The following is a 23,416-nucleotide window of genomic DNA, read 5'->3' on the forward strand; positions in this document are numbered from 1 at the left end:
TTAATCCTATTTTGTCATCACCCTCTTGACGTGAATGAGATGTTACTTGGTACATCATGTCTTGCATTATATGTATAATTATGAAAAGAAACACATAAGTAGATATTTAAAAGAATATTTGCGCTGCTCTTTTCCAATGAAAGTAAATGGCTCTAAAATGGCATTAGTAGTAAAAAGTAGTCTCAAACTTTGTTTGCTGTATATGTCCACTGATGCCGAATGAGAACTTTATTTGATGATAGTTCCGCTATCTCATTTGCATTCATCTTTATTAAAATAATGAGCCGTTGGTCATTATTATATTCGTAAGAGCTGGTCGTTTAAAGTGACAATTCGCCCCCAAAAAAGAATTTACTCACCCTGGAGATATTACAAAACTGGATACATAAACTCTGTCTGATGCCACCATTGACTACTATAGTAGGAAAAATCACAATGGTAGTCAAAAGTGCCCCAGTACTCTTTGCTTTCGTACATTTTTCAATGGTAGTAGTCAATGTTGGCCAAGAACTGTTTGGTTACAAGCATTCTTCCAAATCTCTCCTCTGTGTTCACCAATAAATTGATACAAATTTGGAACAACAGAATTTTCATTTTTGAGTGAACCGTCCCTTTAAGAGTCTGTTTTATGTGAACCTATCGCTCTTTGAATAAACAGTTTGCTGAGGCATTTAGAGATGTGTTGCTTCTTCCTCTCTCTTTTTCCCCAACTGCCTGCTTCTTAGACACATTTTCTTAGGAGAACCCCTTCGCCATTTCATCACAAGGTGTAATGATGAGGATGTGTCTGTGTGTCATTGGAAAGCCCCCCGGGGATCCCTGCACAGTTCTGAATTCAAGTCATTTCTGGTTGGTTGGAAGCCTATGACATTTTGTATTTCATATTTGTGCGTGAACCACCACTGTGCGATCGATGCAAGTCACCTTTACACCAAGAAAAATTCCCCACTCGGAAACCTGACAAAGCTATTTTACCTCAGAACAAAGTGAAAAGTATCACAGAGACACATTTTTGCTGCTCTTCAGCTGAGCACATTTAAGGTTTCGTGTCAAGTGACTGAATTGTGCTTTACTGCAGTGTTGTCGGCTACACGCACATTCACGTAATGGAGTCTATTATTACCTCGGAAAAACTGCATACAAAGGCGTTTCTCTGCCGTGTTTATAGCAGCTTTGCAGTTAACGCATGGAGTCTGTTATCGCTCGAGACTTTATCGCCGTGGAGGATCTTCTCAATCTCTGTGTGTGTGTATGTGTTACAGGAGGTGTTGTGGATAAAGATCTCAGGCAGTATCTCAACCTCCGCTTCCAGAAAGGCTCTTTGGACCACGAGTTACAACAAATCATCCGGGACAACCTTTATCTTCGCACCGTACCCTGTGAGTAATTCATTTTGTTAACCTTCTACACTGCCGCCCACTCTGGATTGACCCAGAAGTCCCGGCTGATAGTTTATGGGTGATTTAGCTGGTTTGGTGAATGAGCCCTGGTTTATTTTGTTTTACATTGGTAGATGCTGTTATTGTTTTAGTCCATTTTTTGGAACACTCTTTTGGGCAACAGGTTATGTGTCCTGCTCCACGCTTGTTTTTTGAATAAATAGTACATTTTATTATTGATTTGTATGTTTTTCTGAAGGAAATGTTAGTGGTTTTGAAAATTCACTACCAGGATAGTTGTGGGTGACTGTGAGGGCATTGCAACCCTTGGCAAAATTAACCATAGGTTTTTATTATTGGTTTTTACCATATTTGTATTACCATATGGTTAAACGATGGTTACTTTACTGAGACAATGGTAAATAAGTGTTTAGTGTATTAATAAGACCCTGCTGAAAAACTATCCTAATATAAACCATCACAGAAAAAACTATACAATACAATAGCTTTTTCTGTTTAAACCAGTTAATCCATTACATTTAATACAAAATACCTTTTGTAGTGTTTTGGGCATTATTCCAGTAGGATTTAACATCACAGAATCCATCACATACTAGTAGACATTATTTCAGTTTCCATTAAAACCAATACAAACCCCTTTACAACTTTAATGGTTTCTATTGTTGTTTTGCAGAAGGGGAACAGTAAAGCACAATAGAAAATGTTATGGATTTAATGGTAATAATGGGAATTGTATTGGTTTTAATGGAACTGATAATGTTGTTTATTGGTATGTGATGGACTCTGTTGGTGGGATCTCATCTGGCAGATGGGAACCAATAAAACACCAATATCGGAATAATGCCCAAAACCTCCCCCCCGCTGAAAAAACGATAGAAACCATTAAAGAAATTGTAATGGTTTTAATTGGTGTTAGTGGTGTCTACTGGTATGTGATGAAATCTAATGGTGGGATCGTAAATCCTACTGGTATAAATGCCAAAACAAACTACAAAAAGGTGTTTTGTAATGGTTTTAATGGAAAAAGCTATTTGGTTGTAATGGTATTCTAATGGAAACCATTAGAATATCTGTGATGGTTTCTATTAGGTTTCTATTGTTTTTTCAGTGGGGACTTCAAGGGAATTTTGTAATGGTTTTAATAGAAAGAGCTAATGGTTCATAATGTTTTTTTTAATGGCAACCATTAGAATTTCTGTAATGGTTTCTATTGTTTTTTTTAGAAGGGTTTTACAAATGTACATCTTCCATTTATAAAACTACAGTAAATATTCAGATATATTTACACACAAGTATGAACACAGTAATCAGAAATATATATTAAAACTACATACTGTAGTGATGGTTACTGTAGTAAAAGCATGGTTCATATTTATAAGGGTGTGCAGTTGTAAAAACTTTAGTTGCTACTAGCTTTTTCTAAGAGTTTCTCAAAAAACATTTTCCTATATTTTGCTCTTAAATAAGGTTTAAGCTGTCAAATGTGTCTATAACTGAGATCAGCATCACGTTTGGTACTAATGCATTGGACAAAAAAGTAAAAGTGTCTGTTTGTGGAACCGTTCTCTCGCATTTCCACACAAATAGATGGAACTAAATAGAACGGAAGTCTGCTACGACTTTCTTGATGTGGTTCAGACACAGTGTCACACTTTGCCACTATTTGCAGTCATAATGAAGTGGAGTTTATATGCGTAAATGTGTACTTTGAGCCGTTGTCTAAAATGTTTGAGGATATTATATGCCGGCGTAAGCTCTGTCTTTGGTCTCTACAGTCGGCTGAAAGGATTTCAGTGAAGCTTTTACTCAAGCGAAGGCCTTGTGTTATGTGTGAGAGCGAGTGAGTGAGCGAGAGATTACTGTCCAGCTGAGAGACAGAGCTGTGATTCCATTAGACCGGGGAGCGACACGTGAGATCCGTACCCAAGAGAAAGTGAGCGAGACCGGGAATACAGACAAGAGAGAGAGAGACTGACAGAGATTACGATGAAGAAACAAGAATGAGGTATGAGGACTCGAGATAAAATGCCTCGGATGTCGGAACCGTTGAACGTTGGCAAGAGGAGGAAGAAACAAGGAAACTGATAGCTTTAAATAAGGAAGAGGCAGCGAGAGAGAATGAGGTAGAGAGAGAGAGGGAGAGAGAGAGAGAGCAAGAGGAATTGGATAGGAATTCGAAATCCAATGCATACCGAATTATTTTCGCAAAGTTTATTTTGCAGAATGTTATTGCTGCAGAATTGAGAGGTTAAGGAGGGGGGTCCTGTATGTAGCATCAACCATACAGTATGCCTTTAAACAACTTATTTTTGCCAGCATTGCATCTATTGAAAATGCATTGCGAATTTCAAGAATGTAAACGGCAGTATGAGGAATGTAGTTTAAAGTGATCGATCACCCAAAAAATGATAGTTCTGTCATCGTTTACACCCCCACTTGTCATTTCAAACCTGTATGACTTTCTTTCTTCTGCAGAACACAAAAGAAGATATTTTGAAGAAAGTTGGTAACCGAACAGCACCCGTTCACTTCTATTGTATGGACACAAAACCAATGCAAGTGAATGGGTGTCAGTTAACAAAATTCTTCAAAAAAGCTTCTTTTGTGTTCCGGTGAAGAAAGTCAAACAGGTTTGAAAAGACAAGGGTGAGTAATGGGTGATATATTACTTTAATATTAGTTTAATATTGCACAATATGTACTAAAAATACTTATTTATTTAGTTTATGCTATATTGTATATAGGATATATAAAAATAATTTATTTTAAAGACAACTAAATTGCTTAAATCAACATTTTATGCATTATTTAGACCAGAGGTTCTCAAAGTTTACATTCAATGGACCGAATCTGATTTCTCGTCAAAGGTCCGGTACAATTGCTTACATTATTTCTTATTCAACAGAACCCAATTGCAGTTTTATTGATATTAATTTGAATGCACAATTAAACATTGTTTTTGAACATCTTTTTTTGCAAATCAACTCTTCATATGCTTATCTTCATATTCATGGTGTTATCCGGAGTCCGGACTTTGACAAGGGCTGATTTAGACTGTACATTTAGAAATGGCACATTAACTTTGGTTCACTCGTGACTGATGCTGATATTTCAAAAACGTTAAATCTTTGGCTGGTTAATTTGGAGGAACAATTTTATTTTGTTGTCTATAGCATCATAAGCATCAGTTACTTATGAGGTTCAATTCCGGATAGGATGCTGTCTTAAAGGGATAGTTAACCCAAAAATGAATATTTCTGTTCATGTCATAATTCATTAAATTTCGTTTTCTGCAGAAAACAGACGAATATATTTTGATGAATGTTGGTAACCAAACAACTGCTGTATCCATTCAGGTCTTTTGTATGGACATAAAACCAATGCAAGCGAATGGGTGCCGCTTCCAACATTCTTTCAAATATCTTCTTATATTCATACAGGTTTGAAATGACAAAAGAGTCAGTAAATAATGAAAGAATTTGTAGTTTTGGGTGAACAACATCTTTTAAAGTTTGCAGCCTGAACAGCTAAAATTTACATTGTTACTGCAAATGTTTAAGCGTTTCACTGAGAAACAAAAAAGGAAAACTGCAACTTTAAGTATTATACAGGCTAAAAAGTGGAAGTTGAGAATGTGTTCTCTTTCGTGTGATTGGCTGCTTGCTGAGTAATGACAGTAATGCTCGTAATCAAAGAGATGCCGTATGAATTATGCAACAGATCTGTTACGACTTGCCACACACACACACACACACACACACACACGCATGAAGAGCCAGGGTGACATTAGAAGTTGTTAGTGCTGACATTGAACCTCTCCAAACAGAAGACAAGAGACACTGTTATTAATGTGGAACAAAGTGTCCTCTAGTATCTACCAACAGACCAAAGACACTCTCCTTTCTAAAATAATTATTCTCTCTTGATTCACTTCTTGTGAGTTGAGGTTTACCAAAAAAAGAAAAAAAAGAATTAAGTCATTTATCCATCATCTTAATGATCATTATCCATCATAAGCTTAATGATTAGGGATTGATAGACATATCTGATTAATGGCTTTTTCACCTTTTTTTCTCAGAAAAAGCATTTTATGGCATAATGAGTCATGTAAAACTTTATCTTTGTTGCCTGTGAACATAATACCCCTTCACGTTGATTGTACACATTTAATGTCTTAGATATTCTGCAAAATATAGGTTGCATGCTATTAAAGAGACACATTAAAAGTCTAACAGGTTTTGAACGACATGAGGGTGAAGCGAGGTGGATTTTTAATGTTGTGATCTATCATAGGCTACTCTTTTTATAGAGAGTCAGTATTGTCAGTATCTGACCTCCGTGGTGCGGTCTGTAAATCCAAATTGTTTCTGGGAACATTTGAAGTCTTGTAACCAATCTGATGCGGGTCTTATTTCAGTTCAGAACACAGAAATGTGGATGAGGCTTTTTTCCAAACCACCTGCCACTGTGAACAGCCTGACACATTTTTGGAGCAAAAACTATACATGTGAAATATTGAACAAGCTTGAATTGGCAGATAAAGGTACCTAGACTTCGCTATAACTCTCTTGTTACACAGCAAGACTAGAATGTGGAAAGTCTCAGGCCTGAAATAAAAGCAAGCAGACTTGATTTGAAGCACAAGAGCCAAAGATCTCATTTTGCGGACTTCTGAATTGAATCTTTGATGTCTAGAAGTGGTTTCATCATTGCAGTGATAAAATTTTTATATAAGATTCTTCATCTTTAGTCTATTTTCCAACTCACATTTTTGGTCAAATTCAACATTACATTATGAAAGGAAAGATTATTAGTATTAAATAAATAATTGCTTAGATGGTCTGGCAATATTTTGGTGTGCCAATAAACCATTTTCGCATTTGGTCACCGATGTGACGAATGTAGTTTTTTAAAGAGATATTAAATGGACATTTATAATGGACAATATGTAATATTTTTACAATAATAATTGGAAATTGCCAGAAAACTTGAGCAACATTATAAGTGCAATAAAAGGGAAAAATAACACACTGCAAAGATTTTCGTTTTCATGTTATGTGTTTTTTGTTACAAAAAAACTACTGTCTGTCTCTCTCCATCATTCATTCGTTCTGTTTACTCTCTTTCGCAACGTCTCTCTCTCTCTCCTAGCTATGGTACTTAAGCACCACGACGAAAGCTTTGACTAGGTTTCCATGGTTACTGTCCTCTCCCAATCCCCCCCCCGCAGTCTGCGTCAGACCAGTGACGCCTCTCCAATCCCCCTACCCCCCTAAAACACCTCATTCCTTCATCCATCCCTCCATCCCTGAAATGAATGAATACACAGGAACTCAAGAAATGGGGGCTGCTGTTGTCGAGCACTGTTATGAAACAGGCCTATAATTGGCCGGTTCGCACGTGCATAGCGTACTCCGATTGGACGAGGGGATGTGACTGGGTCAGATTCAGATGCCAAAAGAGCTCCCAGCTTGAGATGAAGAAGTGTTTAACTGCAGAGGAGGTCAGGGGGGAAACAGGAAGTATGCCATGGAATGAGACCAGAGACAAGTGGGCTGTGTGTGATTTGGTCTCCTGAGGGGGTCATTTTCGCATGTTTTACTGTTGTTGCTTTCATGCCACATGGCTTACACTCGAATAGAGATGCAGTCGAGGAGAACATGCACACTCACACACGCCAAAGAAATGCTGTATCATTACTTTCAAGGGATACAGCTATATTTTTATAATTGTTATTTACAATTGTTATTTAATTTTTTTTATAATTGTTTTTATTTTATACAATACAACATGAACCAGTCTGTGAAAGCCTAATTTTGTGAAAATACAACCTTGGTATCTTGAATATTGACTGAGTAATGCCATGTCAAACATTGAAATGACTCAAATTAAACTTCACAGACTGCACTCTTAAAAATAAAGATGCTTAAAGGGTTCTTCAAAGCGATACCATAGAAGAAAAATGTTTGGTTCCACAAAGAACCATTCAGTCAAAGGTTACTTTTTTATTATCTGAAGAACCTTTTTTGAAACAGAAAAATATTCTACAGATGTAAAAAGGTTCTTTATGGAACCAAAAGGTTCTTCTACGGCATACAAGAACATTTCGAAGGACCTTTTTTAAGAGTGTGGGTCACATTTAGTTAAATGAAAAACATTTTATATAATAAATATAAGTGTGTCACACCATTAAAATTGTGTTATTAACCAAATCAACCAAATTTGAATGGTAGAAACCCAGCAAGTAATCAAAATCTTGAAAACATTTGCATTGATGAAATTATAATTTTAGTGCTTTAAACTTGTTTCATTTTATTTTTGAGGCAACATTTCAATTTTACATTAAGTTTTAGTTATTCCAATAATTTTTAGGTCAACATTTTATTAGATTTTAATGAACTGAAGCGTTTTCAAAGTTTTCATTTTAGTACACTAAAATAACATTCGTTTCAGCAATACATTTCTAACATTTATAATGTGTATGGAAGCAATTCTCAGAATTTTCTTAACAATGACTTTAAGAAATACTTTAAATAATAAATAATTTGAATACAATTTAAATAAAATGACGATTAAAATATTATACTGTATCTAAAATATGATTGAGTATTGAACACACATTTCTACCATTGTAACTCGATGCATAGTGTCTTGGAAGACGTCACGCTCCATTAATGCTTCTAATGTACGGACTGACGCAGCCGGAGGAGAAAGAGTTATTTGTGGCTGGTGAAAAGAGTGCGGAATAGAGGGCACTGGAAGAGTGGTCGCATATTAAATAGCTTTAATAAAAGATTATTCATTTCAAAACAACACCATTATTTATATTCCTCTTAAGCATCTTTTAATTTAGGAGGATCTATTGACAGAAATGCAAATTTAATATACACAACTATGTTTTCAGATGTGTTAAAAGACCTTATATAATGGAGCGTTATGTTTTTATTACCTTAGAATGAGCTATTTCTATCTAGATTCACATCGGGTCCCCTAACATGGAATTCGCCATCTTGTTTCTACAATAGCCCTTAACAGACAAACAGCTCTACAGAGCGCATTTTGTAAATACATTATCTCCTTCAGCAAAGAAGCGAATACGTGACAACATCTTCTTAGTGCCGTGTCAGCCACAGAAATGTTTTGAAAGGGAGGGATGGAGTGAGCCATTGGTTGCAATTCGCAACCTCACCGCTAGATGCTGCTCAGTTTCATTGTATGTATATTAACAACATGTTACCTGGACACAGAAATACAAGTTTATATTCGGAAAAAACTTTGTTGACGAATATACTTACATTTCTCGTTCCGTGTTGAAAAAGTTACTCTTAAAATCCTAAATGCCATTGACGGCAATGTCACTTAAAAGGTTATAAGGGTTATCCACTGGATGTATTGTATGTATGTAGGTTTGCTTTAGATCCATGAAAGATTAGCTAGTTGCTGTTAGTTTGAGGCAGGGGATGCTGAGTAGAAGGATGGAAATTCTCATTGTATTCAGCAGTTTCTAGGACAAAAACTTGTACAGTACATTTCTCCAGTAAATGAAGATTTTAAAAGTGTCTACCTGCTACTAGTCCTTTTGGCCTCAAAGCTAAAAGACATATACATATAGACATAGAGGTTCAGGAATATTTGTGCCTTTGCCATCATCATAGATCTTTTGAACTCTGTTTAATATGTTCATTCAGTACTATATGTTGTGGATGAAGTTCAATCTGCTGACAGTGAGAGAACAAGAAGGCTGTGTGGTACAGCTGCAGTCAGTTTCAAATGCAAACCACACTCGCTGAGCCAATCATAATCTCCTTATCTCTGGAGTGCAACACAAGCCATCCCAAAGTAAACACATACACGTTCAGCCTAACATCACAACAGATCTCACTTGATCCTTTGGAATCTTAAATAGCCTTTTGGAATGAAAAAAGCCAGTTTCAGACTTTACAGTTTATATTGGATCCCTCTCATTCTACCTGATGCATTTAAGATTCGCTTGGCATCTGTAGATGTGGGAGAGGTTTGCTTTTGTATGCAGATTGTCTTGACATCTTATTTTTATTTAAGTGTACATTTTAATTTGAGACAGATCTTTAGTGACAAGAACATGTGGTATGTATGCAACTCTGTTACCCTCTGTAGCGCAGCGTCATATAAAACTGTGGATATTGGAATGGAATGGAAAACAGAAGTATATTGTACACTGTTGATAACACACTAAATTAAATTAGACTTGGCAACACTATGACTAAACATATTTTTTTATATATTCGTGAATGCAGCTTGAAACGGATAGCCTGAAGCGCTTCTCCATTTTGGTTGTTGATGTATACTGTATTATTTTGATAATTCGATTCTAATTGTTTCTTTTAAGCGTGATGTCAGTGGATCATTCGTTTTAATAGCAGCTTCCGTGAAGTTAGAGCTAATTCGCGCATCTCTGCTAAAAAATACCCTGATCTTAGGCTGCTTTTAAATAAATACCTTTATTTATAAAACAAAAGTTTGGCTTTGCACAAATTTTTCCTACATTTTTTAATAAAATAAATAGTTTATTATTACTCCCTTCAGACTTTAATGGCAAAAGCCCTGTTTCTGTCATTGCAACACACAAACTATGTTCAGCCCAAGCAATGACTGGATAAGCTAATAAATTTGACGCTGATTTGATTTCGCCACCATCTGCCTGAACAATGGACCCCCGTCCATTGGACAGCACGTTTTTTTAAAGCGAGAGTCTGCAAATTAGTGCCTGTCTGCCTGATGAAAATGCATTTAAAACACGTTCATATTTTTGAAAATGTATTACATATTTGCATAATTAATGACTGCTCTTATCCACCAGCGACCCACCAGCAATTTGCCTTTTTATTACCTTACCCGCTCGACCCGCAGATTATCCACAGCACCCTCGCATCACTACAGTCCAGTCATTATTTTTCCGTGCTGGTTGTGGTTTTGGGCAATTCCAGAGTTATGGATGTGATATTTTCAGTCAAAACTTGAAAAAAAATTAACTCTCAGACAATGTATTTATGACAATTTACTGAACCATCTGTTCATATATTTCCAGACATCTAAATACAGTCTGTTTTTCTGTCTGTTACACACGTTTTCTGTTGAAGATGATCATAACAAGCGTTAAGAACATGACAAAATAAGGTTTTTAAGAGACAACGAACTTTGTTGGATTTCTGTGAACTAAAATGCACAAGCCAGAAGCAATAATGTTGAAGGGATGGCTCTTTATAGAACATAAAATGTGTCACGGTTTGCAGACCGAACCCAGACGCAGACAGAAGTGAAGGGGTTAATACACAATATTTATTAAAGGAAACCAAAAACCCACAATGGGAGAACAATACACGATAACAAAAAGGCTTTTCGAAAGGCAAACAAAAACTTCCCACTAGGGGGCAAAACAAGAACTAAGCAAAACCAACAAAACTCTCAATAAAGGGATAAGACAGGAACGATGCAAGGCATCAAGGTAAACTGGACAGGGACTGAACACGAACATGGTAAGACGAAACGAACCGTCAAGGAGAAACTGGGGCTAGAAATAGGGAACACTAACCAGGGAAGTTAACAAGGGGCAGGTGAGGAGAATAAAACCCTAACTGGGAGATTAAACATGGCAGGTGAGGGGAATGAAACACTAATGGGACAATGATGGAAAAACAAGGAGGCGGGGCTAAAGGACACAACACCATAGAAAGAGCATGGCATGACAAAACCAAAACAATGCCATGACACATAGGTTTGACATGATCCTGCCACAAGACTTGAAAACCAAGACAAGGAGAAGCAGGATCATGACAAAAATGCATTAAAAAAGAAAGAAATGCTTTTAAACCTTTAAGACCTTACATGGGTATTTTATTAACCAAATATTGTCTTCTCTATCAGTATGACGAAAACATTTGCCACAAACTAGTGTTTTATGGCAAGGTTCAATTTTGCATACAATTGCCCTGTCGATTTATAATATCTGATATAATGCCTTCTTCCTTCAAAAAAACTCTCTTCTCTTAACGTTAAAGTTGTGCCTGAAGAACAGTGTTTATAAATGTGATAAATTAATTTGCAAGTGATTTACTTTATAGTACATTAGTTAGAAAGTGAGGAATGAGGAATTCAAATTTTTATGAAGAAGTTGAAGTGTACCAGAATATAGTGTATTGTGTATTTATAGTCCAGTACAGTCATGATGCATTTGTGGGAAGGAACGTCTAGCGTGTAGCCCATGGACGGTGGCACCTGGGTATTTTTGCAGTGGCTTTAATGCATCTAAGAGTGATCTCCAAAGCTGGTCTGCAGGGAGTGGGGATGGTAGTGTGTAGATGGACAAGACACTCCACAGCATTAATATTCATGCCGCGAAGCACCATGGCACACGCATTTCAACTTAGGAGAAATGGCGCGCTCTCAAACAAACACAAGCCAAATCCAACACATTGGACCTGTGCTTGTGCACTCGCACAATCGCAGTATACACATACATACAGTGTTTTTGTCTCCTCTGGAATATATATTGCTTAAAAATACAGCTTTATATGGGATATAAATCAACAATATTGTATACATGTGATTTAAACAGATTAATATGTCAGTAGTTGTTAATGATGAGACATGTATTTGCTCGAGATTGTAGGTCATTTTAACCCTAAGGAGAAAAACTTTGTCTATTTTTAAGTTAAAAAAAATTTTTCTCATGTAATGTATATTTATACAATAGTTAGGTCTAGTTTTCAAAATCTGATTTGACGGGAGGTTTATACAGGACCAGAACAGCATCAGGTTGCTTTAATGTTTTTTTATCATTCCGCCACAGTAACTATTGAATCAATACCATGACAAAGTTATCGATTGCCTCAGTGGAAATCTCACGGTAGATGCAGGTAAAAGCACACCTTCAATCTTGCTCGCTCTCTTTGTCACTCTTTCACTCGCATTTCGTGTCTTCTTGTTACTACATTATCTTCGTTTTGATGTTTTCAAAGATGCTGAAATTTGTGTTTTTTTTTTTTAAACCTAATTTTCTTGTGCATAAAATCTCTTTATGAATGACTTTTCCAAGTTAAGCCATGACTTCATGTCCCCAACGGAAATATTTAGACATCGCCTCAGCGAAGTAAATGTGCATGTTGACATGCACAGCCTCGGAGCTGATGAATCATTAGAGCAACAAACCTCAAATCGATGCACTACCTCACATTACTTTACCAAACCCATCGACATCACTGCCAGAACTTGAGAAATTAAAGAGGGAGTCGGAACAATAAATAGGAAACCTGAACCAGTCCTGGATTAAAAAAAAGCATCAGAAAGAACGATGGGTTGCTGGACTCTCGAGTCTATCTTTAGTCTAATTAAAGCATGAGTCAGAACTCAAGAGGCTGCTGGGCTTTAGTGAGTGCGGCTACTATACAGCCTTAGTGGGTAATTACAACAACCCTGTGCCTACAAGAAAAAAATGGCAGGACGACAACGGAGGACGTCAGCAAGCCAGCTGAGAGGGTGAATTGTGGAAGGAAGGAGTTTGATTGCCTGTGAGAACCTCTGTTCCTCTGAGACAGGATGAGACAGTCACTCATCGGATCTTTGGAAGTCTCTGAGGCTTTGATATGTTCATTACTTTGATTAGAGAGGGGAAGAGAATGATTTAGAATGATATCTGGGTGATGAACAAGAGCAATGATTCAGTTTATCATGACCTTGGGTTTGTACTGTGGTGTGAACTTTTTCAACATGTGGGTTTATAAACATCTGTGTAAGTGCGCGTGCATGTGACCACTGAACCTGGCTCTCCAGTTAGCCTGGGGAGCCAAGAAATATTACAGTACTACTTAAAAGCTAAACATCTTAGCAGAACTCATGAAGACCTTGATCTTTATCAATCTGATACTTTTTCATTTGTGTGCTTATTGCTGTTGGGACAGTCCAAATGAAATGAGGTAATAATAAAATAATTAGCGGTCATCACTATTGCTCATGCTTAGTTATAGGTGCTTGTAACCTGCTTGTAAGTATTGCGCGTCAGAAATGTACATTCTGCATGCGCAAGCTCAAGTTCAAAGTCTACTCGTGATACAAAATGAATCAAATTAAACTTTCTTGGTTGAAAAAACACTTGTGAAAAAAACATTCTCCATATCACATTGTTAAAGCAACACTTTGTAGTTTTTCCGACATTAAAATAAATGTCAGTAGTACAACAACTCTTAAACGGACACACTTTACTGTCGCTGCTACCCGATTAGCCTCATAACGGCTACAACCACAATCTGTAGGTTCTGTGTTTGGGTCGGTACACACAGTCCTGCCCATCCCCCTGCCCGACGAAGAGTGCCACATGGTTTCCAAACAACGTTTCTGCATTCGCCGCTTCCATCAGCTTAGTACATATATTCACGTTTATTGTGCTGCCCACAGGGAAGCTTATACAGTGGGATTATTTACAACACTGGTAACAAACAATTGCACTTATCAACTACATGGGGGAACCCGTAAGTAAAAGTGTCGCTTTAAATTTGTTATTTTTGGTACAAACTGTTTGTATGCTATAATTAAGTATCCTATGAATACCTTCTCTGTCTAATTTTCGGGAATTGTTCCCTGTTCTTTCTAAACAGATCAATGTATCTCAAAGCCTAGGGTGACGTCATCATTTGCATTACTGATGATTTGGAAGTTGTAGTGGAGTTGCCTACAATGTGTTTGATTTAAAAACCGTTGTGTGTATTATCAGGCGTACAACCAACTTAACAACAAGGTTTCTAAATTGTACATATACAGTAGCTCCTTTAAATTCTGGTGTGGAACTTGTTCTCCAATGTGATTGCTTGCAATAATATTGCACGTTTTGTGGCTTGTTGAGAACAGTTGTGCTATTACTTTTACCAACATTATTTTCTGTAAAATATGATCCAGAACTTGTATCTGATCGAATCTTGGTAAGAACCTTGTTGCACCAGTAACCGTAATCTTAGGAAAACCATTAGATATTCAGTTCCTGCATTCAAAATCAAGAAAAGCACAATATGAACAATGAAAATCCTTCCTGTAATCTTCTGAGAAAGAGTGGCTCTGGGCCTATTACAAAATTCTATGCATTAATTGAATATCGCAGACAAACCATTATGGTTTCTTCTGCTACCCAAAGTCTGGGTTGATATTCATAAGCTCTGTGGAAACTCATGATAAGGATGTGGCGAAGAGAGGCCCGGTCTTTGAATGAATGATAGAGACACTTAAATGATAGCTCAGTGACTTTAAGACTTAGAGGACAGGCCTGTGATGAATATGAATGATGGGAAGGCACAAAAAAAACCTAAACAGCCTAAGAACACAATCTTTAATCCTCTAGCTATTTAGAAGGAAGTCTCATTCCCAGAGACTGCTCAAAGAACCTCTGATGCATATTGAACACAAAAACAGCAGTAGCTGCCTCTACTTGCCACTTCCAATCCGAAAGATTGGCCTCTTCTAGGAGTCGAGTTTTAATTGGTCCTGCTGGGTAGAACAATCATGTTCACAAGGTACCATGATGATGATACAATGAACATTTTGGCTGAAGCAGGAGTTTGATATTGAACATCTGAACTGAGAAAGATATTTAGTTTAAGTGTTTAGTTTTGTGCCAGGAATTTTGCCAGCACCTGGCTATAAGAAATCCTGGACTGGTTTATGATGAAATGAATGTTTGCATTCTTATAGTGAGAACCATGTTAGGCTGTTATGGTATCTATACTGGTTGCAAAATCTTCAGTTAAGCATTTCTTACACTGGACAGTTCATACTTATCTTTTTAGCATAAGATGAACGAGACAGTCATCTAACTCAATCTGTGCTTACAGTTAAGATAAGACAATTCTGATTTGGGTTTGTGGATCAATAGAAAGAATGAATAGTGCAAAGGGTTTGAGTGTATGCTTTTGGGATTAGTAGATGTGTCGGTGGATAGTGGCATAAGTAAATTAAATTGTGTGATGGTTTGCTTAAGAGGCTTGTTGGCCGAGACTGGGCCACTTACAATCTTGAAAGTGTATCACTGAGGAACAACTGCGTTGGGCGATATTCTCTTTTGTCAGATTGTTCTTTCGCCAGCCTGTGGATCACAGATACACGAGAGTATCAAGGGGGCAATTAACGCATTTATCTATGACGAGCCTGAGTTGTGGACAAAAACAGAAGCTGATGTGGCTAGAAAATGCTCATGTTTAGAAAATTGGCAACATTGTTACTTCTCCTTTTAAACGAGAAAGTAAACTACTGCTGTATATCAATATCATTAACCCAAATGCACTACTTGATTGCCACACGGGAACAACTCTTGCGCTGGTTCACACACAAAGAAATTCCTGCGAGGACAAGCACGAGCCGCACGCATTACAAGCTTTCTCGTGCCCGGAAAACTCAAACCCGGAGCATTATAAGCTCTCTCTGGCGCAAGGAAACGCTCAAGATGATTTGAAATTAGACCAGTGCCTTGCTCTTTAACAACTTATTTGGCTAGTACTCTTTTTTGGTTCGCACTCTTCTGACGACTGAGCAATGAAAATAATTAAAAAAGGTCTCTTAATGGATCCTGATCAGTCGGAATTCATTACACAATTCTGAAAAATACGATTTTTTCCCACACCTGTTTCGCTTGCTGCATTTTGGATAATGACTAGTTCGTTTTTTTTCTGTTCCCCTTGATACCATGAGTGAAATTGCTTAATGGTGCCTCATTTGGCATATTATTCTTACTTTTAAACAATATTTGAGTCTCATAGTATTCAGTATTTTCATATCCTCAGTATAGTAATAATAATAACAACAACTGGCCATCGGAAGGACCAGAACCTAGCTGCTTTATTGTATGCCCGTTGTACCAAAGTGGCAGGTATTTAGTGTTGCATTTCTTCCAATTTATTGTAATGGCAGTGGCGCACCTTGTTAATATATATTATCTTTGGCTTTCCCTTTGAGCGCTAGTGTTGCAGCATAAACGCGCACCGCACGTTAGTCTGTTTGCTTCCATTACAGCAATGGCCTTTTTGCATTTCGTTATTTTAAATACTCTTATCTTCTTCAAGAAGCTTATTTTACTGGCATGTTGATGAACAGTAAACCAAGAACTGCTTCGAGCTGCCAGTGTAAATATTTTTACCAGGAAGTTGATTTTTGCTTTGAGATGAAATAAGTCAAGTAAAATGAATTGCAATAAAATTGTTTTTCTTAACTTTTGACTGTTCCTGTCACACAAGCATAGACAAAGAAACTGTTTAATGTACCAAGCCATAGAACAGAGCCGAAAACCGTGGAAAAAAAATCGAAGTACGTATTAAACCATGGATGAGCTGTATTATTGCACCCCTAATATATATATATATTATTATTATTATTATTATTATTATTATTCTACTTGTTGTAACAAGTAGATAATAATAATAATAATAATAATAATAAATGTAATTAGATATGATTAATTATTATTATTAATGACTTTACCTTTATAATGACCCTTATGCCAATGAACAGTAATGTTCATGTTTCATTATTGTCCTGCTTTACAGTATATGTAGCTCAAACATCAGACACTTACATTAGTCTCCTTGTCGGGTTTGAATTCTAAACCATCGTCATTCACCTTTAATGTGTCTTGAAGAACATTTACATGTGGTCTTTTCATGATCGGATAGCTACAGTGTGTGATCATCAAAAATGCATGGGAGAGTGTGTAAGTAACCCCTGAGACAAGAGGAGTGAACATCATTTGATAAGACGCTGCTAAATCAGAGTTTTGATGGACACCGGTCTCAAATACCAATTAAAGACTTGTTACGATGATTTATGTAATTGGAGTCGGCTTGTTTCAAGACTGATACTTGAACATGATGTGTAAGTGTCTTCACTCAGTAGAAACATATCTTGTGGAGTGTGTAGATGGGATTGAGCAATCACAAATAGGCACTTGCTTAATTTAGTTAATTTGCTAATGTAAATTGTAGAATTCATTTTGTTATACCTTAATCTTATTACTTGTAAAGATAATAATTTCAATTGGACTTCAATTTGTGTTTTTGAGTATGATGGGGGGGAGGTCTTTAGATTCTATAGATTTCTATAGCTCAGTTGGCAGAGCGTTGTATTAAAAGTGCAAATATCATGGGGTTCAATCCCAGGGAGCACACATACTGATCAAAATGTATCTCTTAAATGTCGCTTTGGATCAAATCATTTGCCAAATTAATTACATTATGTTTTGCATATTGGGATTTTTTTAAATGATGGGTTAGGGACCATGTCATCAAAACATTGCGTATGAATGAACACACATTTTGATAAGTAATGACATTCAAGTGTTATTTCATGATGACACAAACAATATGACACTATTGTTATGTTTACCCCAGCTAGAGGACACTTAAAGATCAGGTTGGATCACGTTTTTGGAAGAGAACCGCTTTGTTGATGTCTATATAAGGTGTGTTCTAAATGTTACTTTACTCAGAAAACAAATACTTCAATAATGAGAGTAATAAGTCTCTCTTCTGTCTCTATTCAATATCAGCTTGTCCAACTGGAAATGTCACCAAATAAATCTGCCCCGGTTGTCGTATATAACCTACTGCAAACATAATATTCTCTTTAGCGCTCCAGTTGACGCATTAGATGTCACTGTTCAACCTCTTTAACTTTTTTGTCATGGACTCTTTAGTCCATTGACTCTGTCATGGACTAAACTTAGCAAGAACATTAATATTTAATGAGGTAAGCAATGTTTATGAGAGAAAATATAAAATGCTGAACACTTGTAGCAAATATGTTAACCAGAATCTAGAAGAAACCATATTGATAAAGGGGCTTAAAATAACTACAGTGGACTTTTCAATACAGCTCTTATCAATACAGGTGGTGTACCCGCGGCAATCTGTATTGTGCAATTAATGTTATTTACCTTTTAAATAAGCAAATTAAAGCATCAACCCAGGACTTTTTTTAAATTGCAGTACATTGTGAAATCTTGGAATATCCAGAATTAATTATGAACAGAAGGAAACAAAATAATCCAAGATTTACAGAGGTTTTAGAATGATCCTGGATTAATTTAATAGTCAATTCTTAAGGGTATTTACTCCTGAAAATGCTACAGGTGAGCAGCAAGCATCTCTATTTTGATGACACCACCATGACCATGTGAATTATTAACTTCCTATTTAACTTAATCGGTCTCATCCTTTCACACTTGTCTCGGCCAACCCACTTTCTTTTTACTGCTGTAAGCATCTGGCAAATGAGCTTATTCTCAGACAATGGCCTCAGCCTCCAATTAAAGCGTTAAAGCCTACTGAAGATTTACAGGGGCAAGAGAAGAGAGTCGGAGAAAGAGAAGTCCGATGGAGATCAATATCTGAACAACAAACAAGTGAGAATGATTGAGGTGATTCAGGCTTTGGCTTTGTACAGCGGTGTGGATTTTGCGCTTTGAGGAATATTTAAAGTCCTTTCTGAGCTCACTGCCTCGCGTGCTCCCAAGCATCTGTGCATGAGTGTGTTTTCTCGTGTGATTACTGAACCAGGCTCTCCAGCGTAGCCTTGGGAGCCCAGCAATATTGTTTTACTAATCAAAGGTGTTGAGCAGCAATAAAGAGGTGATGCGACCGTTTACCTGGATGTCTGTGTTCATAGAGACCCTTCAAAAGAAGAGAGGAGATTCATTGGTGCTTATAACAAGTAAAAGCAAATCAGCATTAATATTTTGCTTAGTACTTAGTACCCCATGTATTATTTCATGCTGTTTGTGTTGCAGATGTAAATTATGTATCAAATTTTAATAATGCAAAATCAAATTGTGCCCAAAACTATACTGAATTGATCAACTTTAGTGAATACTGTAGTATACTTTAATATTTACTATAGTAAGGATTAAAAACACCTTGGAATCTAATTAAAGTATACTACACCATCGATGTGTCTCATTTTGAAGTCTGCATCCTCCAGACGTCATCAAGGGTTAGTATTTTTGTTTTTGCTTTAGTTTCAGGGAAGAGTTCACACACTTGCAAACTTTTTGAGGGTTTGCAGAGAAAAACAGGGCATCGCACACTACGCGATAAACTAGCGCAGACTTTCTGCAACAAGTCCAGACTGAAAATCTGGGCAAAATCTCTTGAAAAGTTTACAAGTTTGGAACAATCTTAGGGTGAGTAGTTGATGACAGGATTAAGATTTTAGGGTGAACTATCCCTTTAAGAACAAAACTACAGTGATTATGTCTTACAAAGAATCAAATGTATTTTTATAATGCTTTTTGAAATGAGGTTAGAATTTTTGTTGATGTATGCGGCCAACAAATGCGACATCTGGCAGACACACCCATCATAATGAGATTGCTTCTGTTTTCATGTGAGATTGAACAACCACCTAGCAACCAAAAATCTCTGATGATACCTTGGCAACTTAACTACTCACCTTACTACAGCGTGTCTACACCGGACGCGAATCGACAAACCCTTTAATAACAAGCCGTTGTAATGTCGCGTCGCATCCCGTGTGGACACAATGTCGAATTATAATGGGCTCTAATGCGTTTTATAGTGTCGTGCTGCTTCTGGTGTAGACACAGTGTTAGAGTTGTGTTGTTTGTGTTGGCAGGCACCAATCACCACTTTTTACCTATCACGGTTTGTTATAAAGATTATTTAGAAATTTAGGTGCAAAAAGTTAAATGTATCGGGTTAAATGGATTCTTTCTAATTCATAGACTGTGTGTGTGCGCGCGCTGCGTGTGTTTGTGGACTGTTAATTTGGTTTGCAGCAGTGCGCACCTCCCGTGAAAGTGGATTATATTAGAGGGAAATCTGAATTCTTAGGAGTTCAAATCTCTTTTATTGCTTGGCTATAAATAGGTGTTTGACTTCTTCACCACAATTGGGTCAAAAGAAGTTAAAAATACAAGCATGCTTCACTGCTCCAACGCGTTTGAACTATTGAAGCTGGACCCAACGGCAGTATTTGTTTAGAAAATCATGAAAAGATGAGACCAGTATACTAGATCTAGACCAACAACAAGTCTAGACAAGTTTTTTTTACATTGCTACCTTTATAAATAATTCAAATCCCCACACTCACAGCTTTCACACATCATCATTGAAGGTGTTTTTAAAAACCGTCTTGGGCTACCTTGACATTTCTACATCTCTCAACAAAAGAAATGTGTGTGTACCTTCGTGTGTGGTTGCGTTTGTGCGATTGTGCACACATTAACCTCAACATGCTTAGTATTCTGTGCCGGTTGTTTCCTGACACTCACGGCTGCCGCAGTCTTTCTCCTAGCGGATTTCCGACCGGCAGAGGCGTCACCATGGAGACGGACATGATGTCAGCCGGTGGCATTGCTGATTATTGGAGGATGAAGTTTCACACTCATGGTCTCTTTGGACTACGTGGTGATTTTGCTGTTATCTGTATGTAGTACAGATATATTCTCGGTAAAGGACCCAGGAGCAAACTAGAGACCAGCTGTTTGTTCATACTCTTGTTTATAGAAATGAGCTGGGCAGGTTACCAACTCTGACAGAGGACCAACCAAACACTCATCCCTCTTTATATATTTGGGTATGTGTTCATGCATAAAATATTTGTGTGAAGCATGAAGCATGCATGTAAACGGAAAAGCTAACCCATAAGTACAAATTCTGCCATTATTTGTTCTCATGGTTACTTTGGTGTTCCACAGAAGTGAAAAATCTAATGGCATTAACTATTCCTTTAAGAGAATTCTCCTGTCATACCCCATATAAAGTTCAACCTCTAGTTCCACCTCTGTAAATCCTGTCTCTCCTTCAGCTTTATCAAACCCACGTCTGAGACATTTTTACTTCCTGTGGTAAAAATAGCCAGTAGGCTGCATTAGACACTGTGACATTTACGAACACAGAGCATTTAAAACATGTCTCGGACCCCTGTTGCATAACCGCCTGGTGTTATTATTATACAACATACTGTAGATGAATTGCTTATGGAATTCATGACATTTATTTCAATATTACATCAAGCAGAAATTGAATATATAATGAAATCTGAGAGATTGAATTCGTTATTACATTGATATTACATTGTTACAGCTTTACTACTGTGTAATAAAGGTGCATTTTAGTTGCTGTACCTCACTTTGATTTTCTGGAATGGTCTCTGGTTCTTTGAAATGTAAAGGATCAGGTGAGTGATCCATGTCTGTGTTTTGTTTCTCAGCTCACGTAGCTGGGCACTTTTGAATGCAAGGACTGTTTACCGTGTCTGCCCTCTCTCGCCCTGTCTCTAAAGCTTTCTTTAGCAAACCGAGCTAGCTCTCGACCGTACCCTGCCCTCATCTCTGATTTTTGGTGCTTGTCCTTATATCTTTATATATTTTCTCTACTTTGTTAGCCTTCTAAACCTAAAATACATGTATGTTTTTGATTAGGTCTCATCTCATTCTCTCTCTCTCTCTCTCTCTCTCTCTCTCTCTCTCTCTCTCTCTCATATGGGATTCAGAGGATGGAAAGGTTTGCAGTTAGATTCAGCTTCCGACTTTGAACCACTTTTTCCATTTCTGATTTGCACTGGATGTTTTTTTTGTGGTGGGGTGTTTTAAGCAATGCCTAATAATTGTAAATAGAATTTCAGTCTACTTTCTAGATAAATAGTACATCCACAAAAAAAGCACCCCATCCAGTTTAGCTCATTGTGTGACTGTCAGCGGGGATTCCTCGGAGGAGGTGAGAAAGTTCTGCCTCAATTTAATTTGAATAATAGAAAATAAAATGAGACAAACAAAACAAATTGACTAACATATAATATCAAGGAGTGTGTAAATCGCTTCTTTTTTATTACTGTCCAACATGGACATCACTAAATATAGTTTCAGAGGGAGGAACCGTCGCTCTTCTCTCATAAGTTTTATGTGTATGTGAGGGATAATGACACAATACAGGTAACGCTTGCATTTTGCTTTATTGGCTCCTTACCTTGTCCTTTTGTATGTGACAATCCTTTCTCCTGATGATCCGCAAATCAATTCAAAATCGCAAAAGGAAAGCTTACCACTTGAGCTGATGTCGGAATGGAGATAAAGTTACTGTTATGTGAGTGAGAGAGGGTCAGTGAGACAAACGCAGTCTAAAAATCCAGAGTTATTTCCAACCCAGCATTGGGTCAAAAGAGACAAACCCATACATTAGGTTAAATTAACCTAGAAAATGGTTTAAATTTGACCCAACATTGGGTTAAAACAACCCAGTATTTTAGGTTCAAACAACCCAGAATAGGTTAATTTACAACCCATCGGCTGGTTTTGTCCCTTTTTGACCCAACGCTGGGTTGAAAATAACCCAGCATTTTTAGAGTGCAGTGTTAGCAAGCTGTTGTGAGCTTTTTTGCTGTTTTTGCTGTCTATTATTCTAGAAAACAAGGCCTAGGAAAACAAAGACATTGAAATATGTTCAGTAAATGACCATGTCTGTGTAATGTATTTATCTGCACATTTATCCCCACATCTTACTTTCATAAAGACTTAAAGTATTATGAAAGCATTATGTTGAATTGAGAGAGATTTCCATAGTGCTTGAAGGGATAGTTCACCCAAAAATAAAATCTCCATTATTTCACCCTTATGTCGTTCAAAGTGTAAGACCTTTTCTTTAGTGTAACACAAAATAAGATATTTTGAGAAATGTCTTAGAGGTTTTGTGTTCATACAATGGTTGTTTGGTTGCCAACATTCTTCAAAATATTTTCTTTTGTGTTCTGCCGAAGAAAGAAAGTCAAACAGATTTGGAATGACACGAGGGTACGTAAATGATGCAAGAATTTCCATTTTTGGGCGAATTTTCTTTTTAAATAGTAGCACTGCCAAGTCCTTGGACAAAAAATATAAGGAACATTCTCTTTGTCTCTTGGCCCGAATAGTGATGCTTTTAAGAACATTCTGACCCTTTTGACAGCTCATCAAAAAAACTAAACAATTCACTTACTTTCTCTCTGTCGCTCTC

General features: G+C 37.0%; 1 protein-coding gene across 5 annotated transcripts in view; it reads left to right on the plus strand.

Moving 5' to 3' along the window:
- magi2a (membrane associated guanylate kinase, WW and PDZ domain containing 2a) overlaps positions 1-23,416 on the plus strand; it is a 206,171-nt gene that overhangs the window by 47,490 nt on the left and 135,265 nt on the right. For all 5 annotated transcript variants that reach the window (XM_079454564.1, XM_079454565.1, XM_079454567.1 and 2 more), the window contains exon 2: positions 1,263-1,379. In XM_079454564.1, coding sequence (XP_079310690.1) covers positions 1,263-1,379 — 117 coding nt within the window. The remainder of the gene's footprint in view (positions 1-1,262; positions 1,380-23,416) is intronic.

Source organism: Barbatula barbatula (assembly GCF_947034865.1).
Source record: "Barbatula barbatula genome assembly, chromosome: 4".
Lineage (NCBI taxonomy): Eukaryota > Metazoa > Chordata > Actinopteri > Cypriniformes > Nemacheilidae > Barbatula > Barbatula barbatula.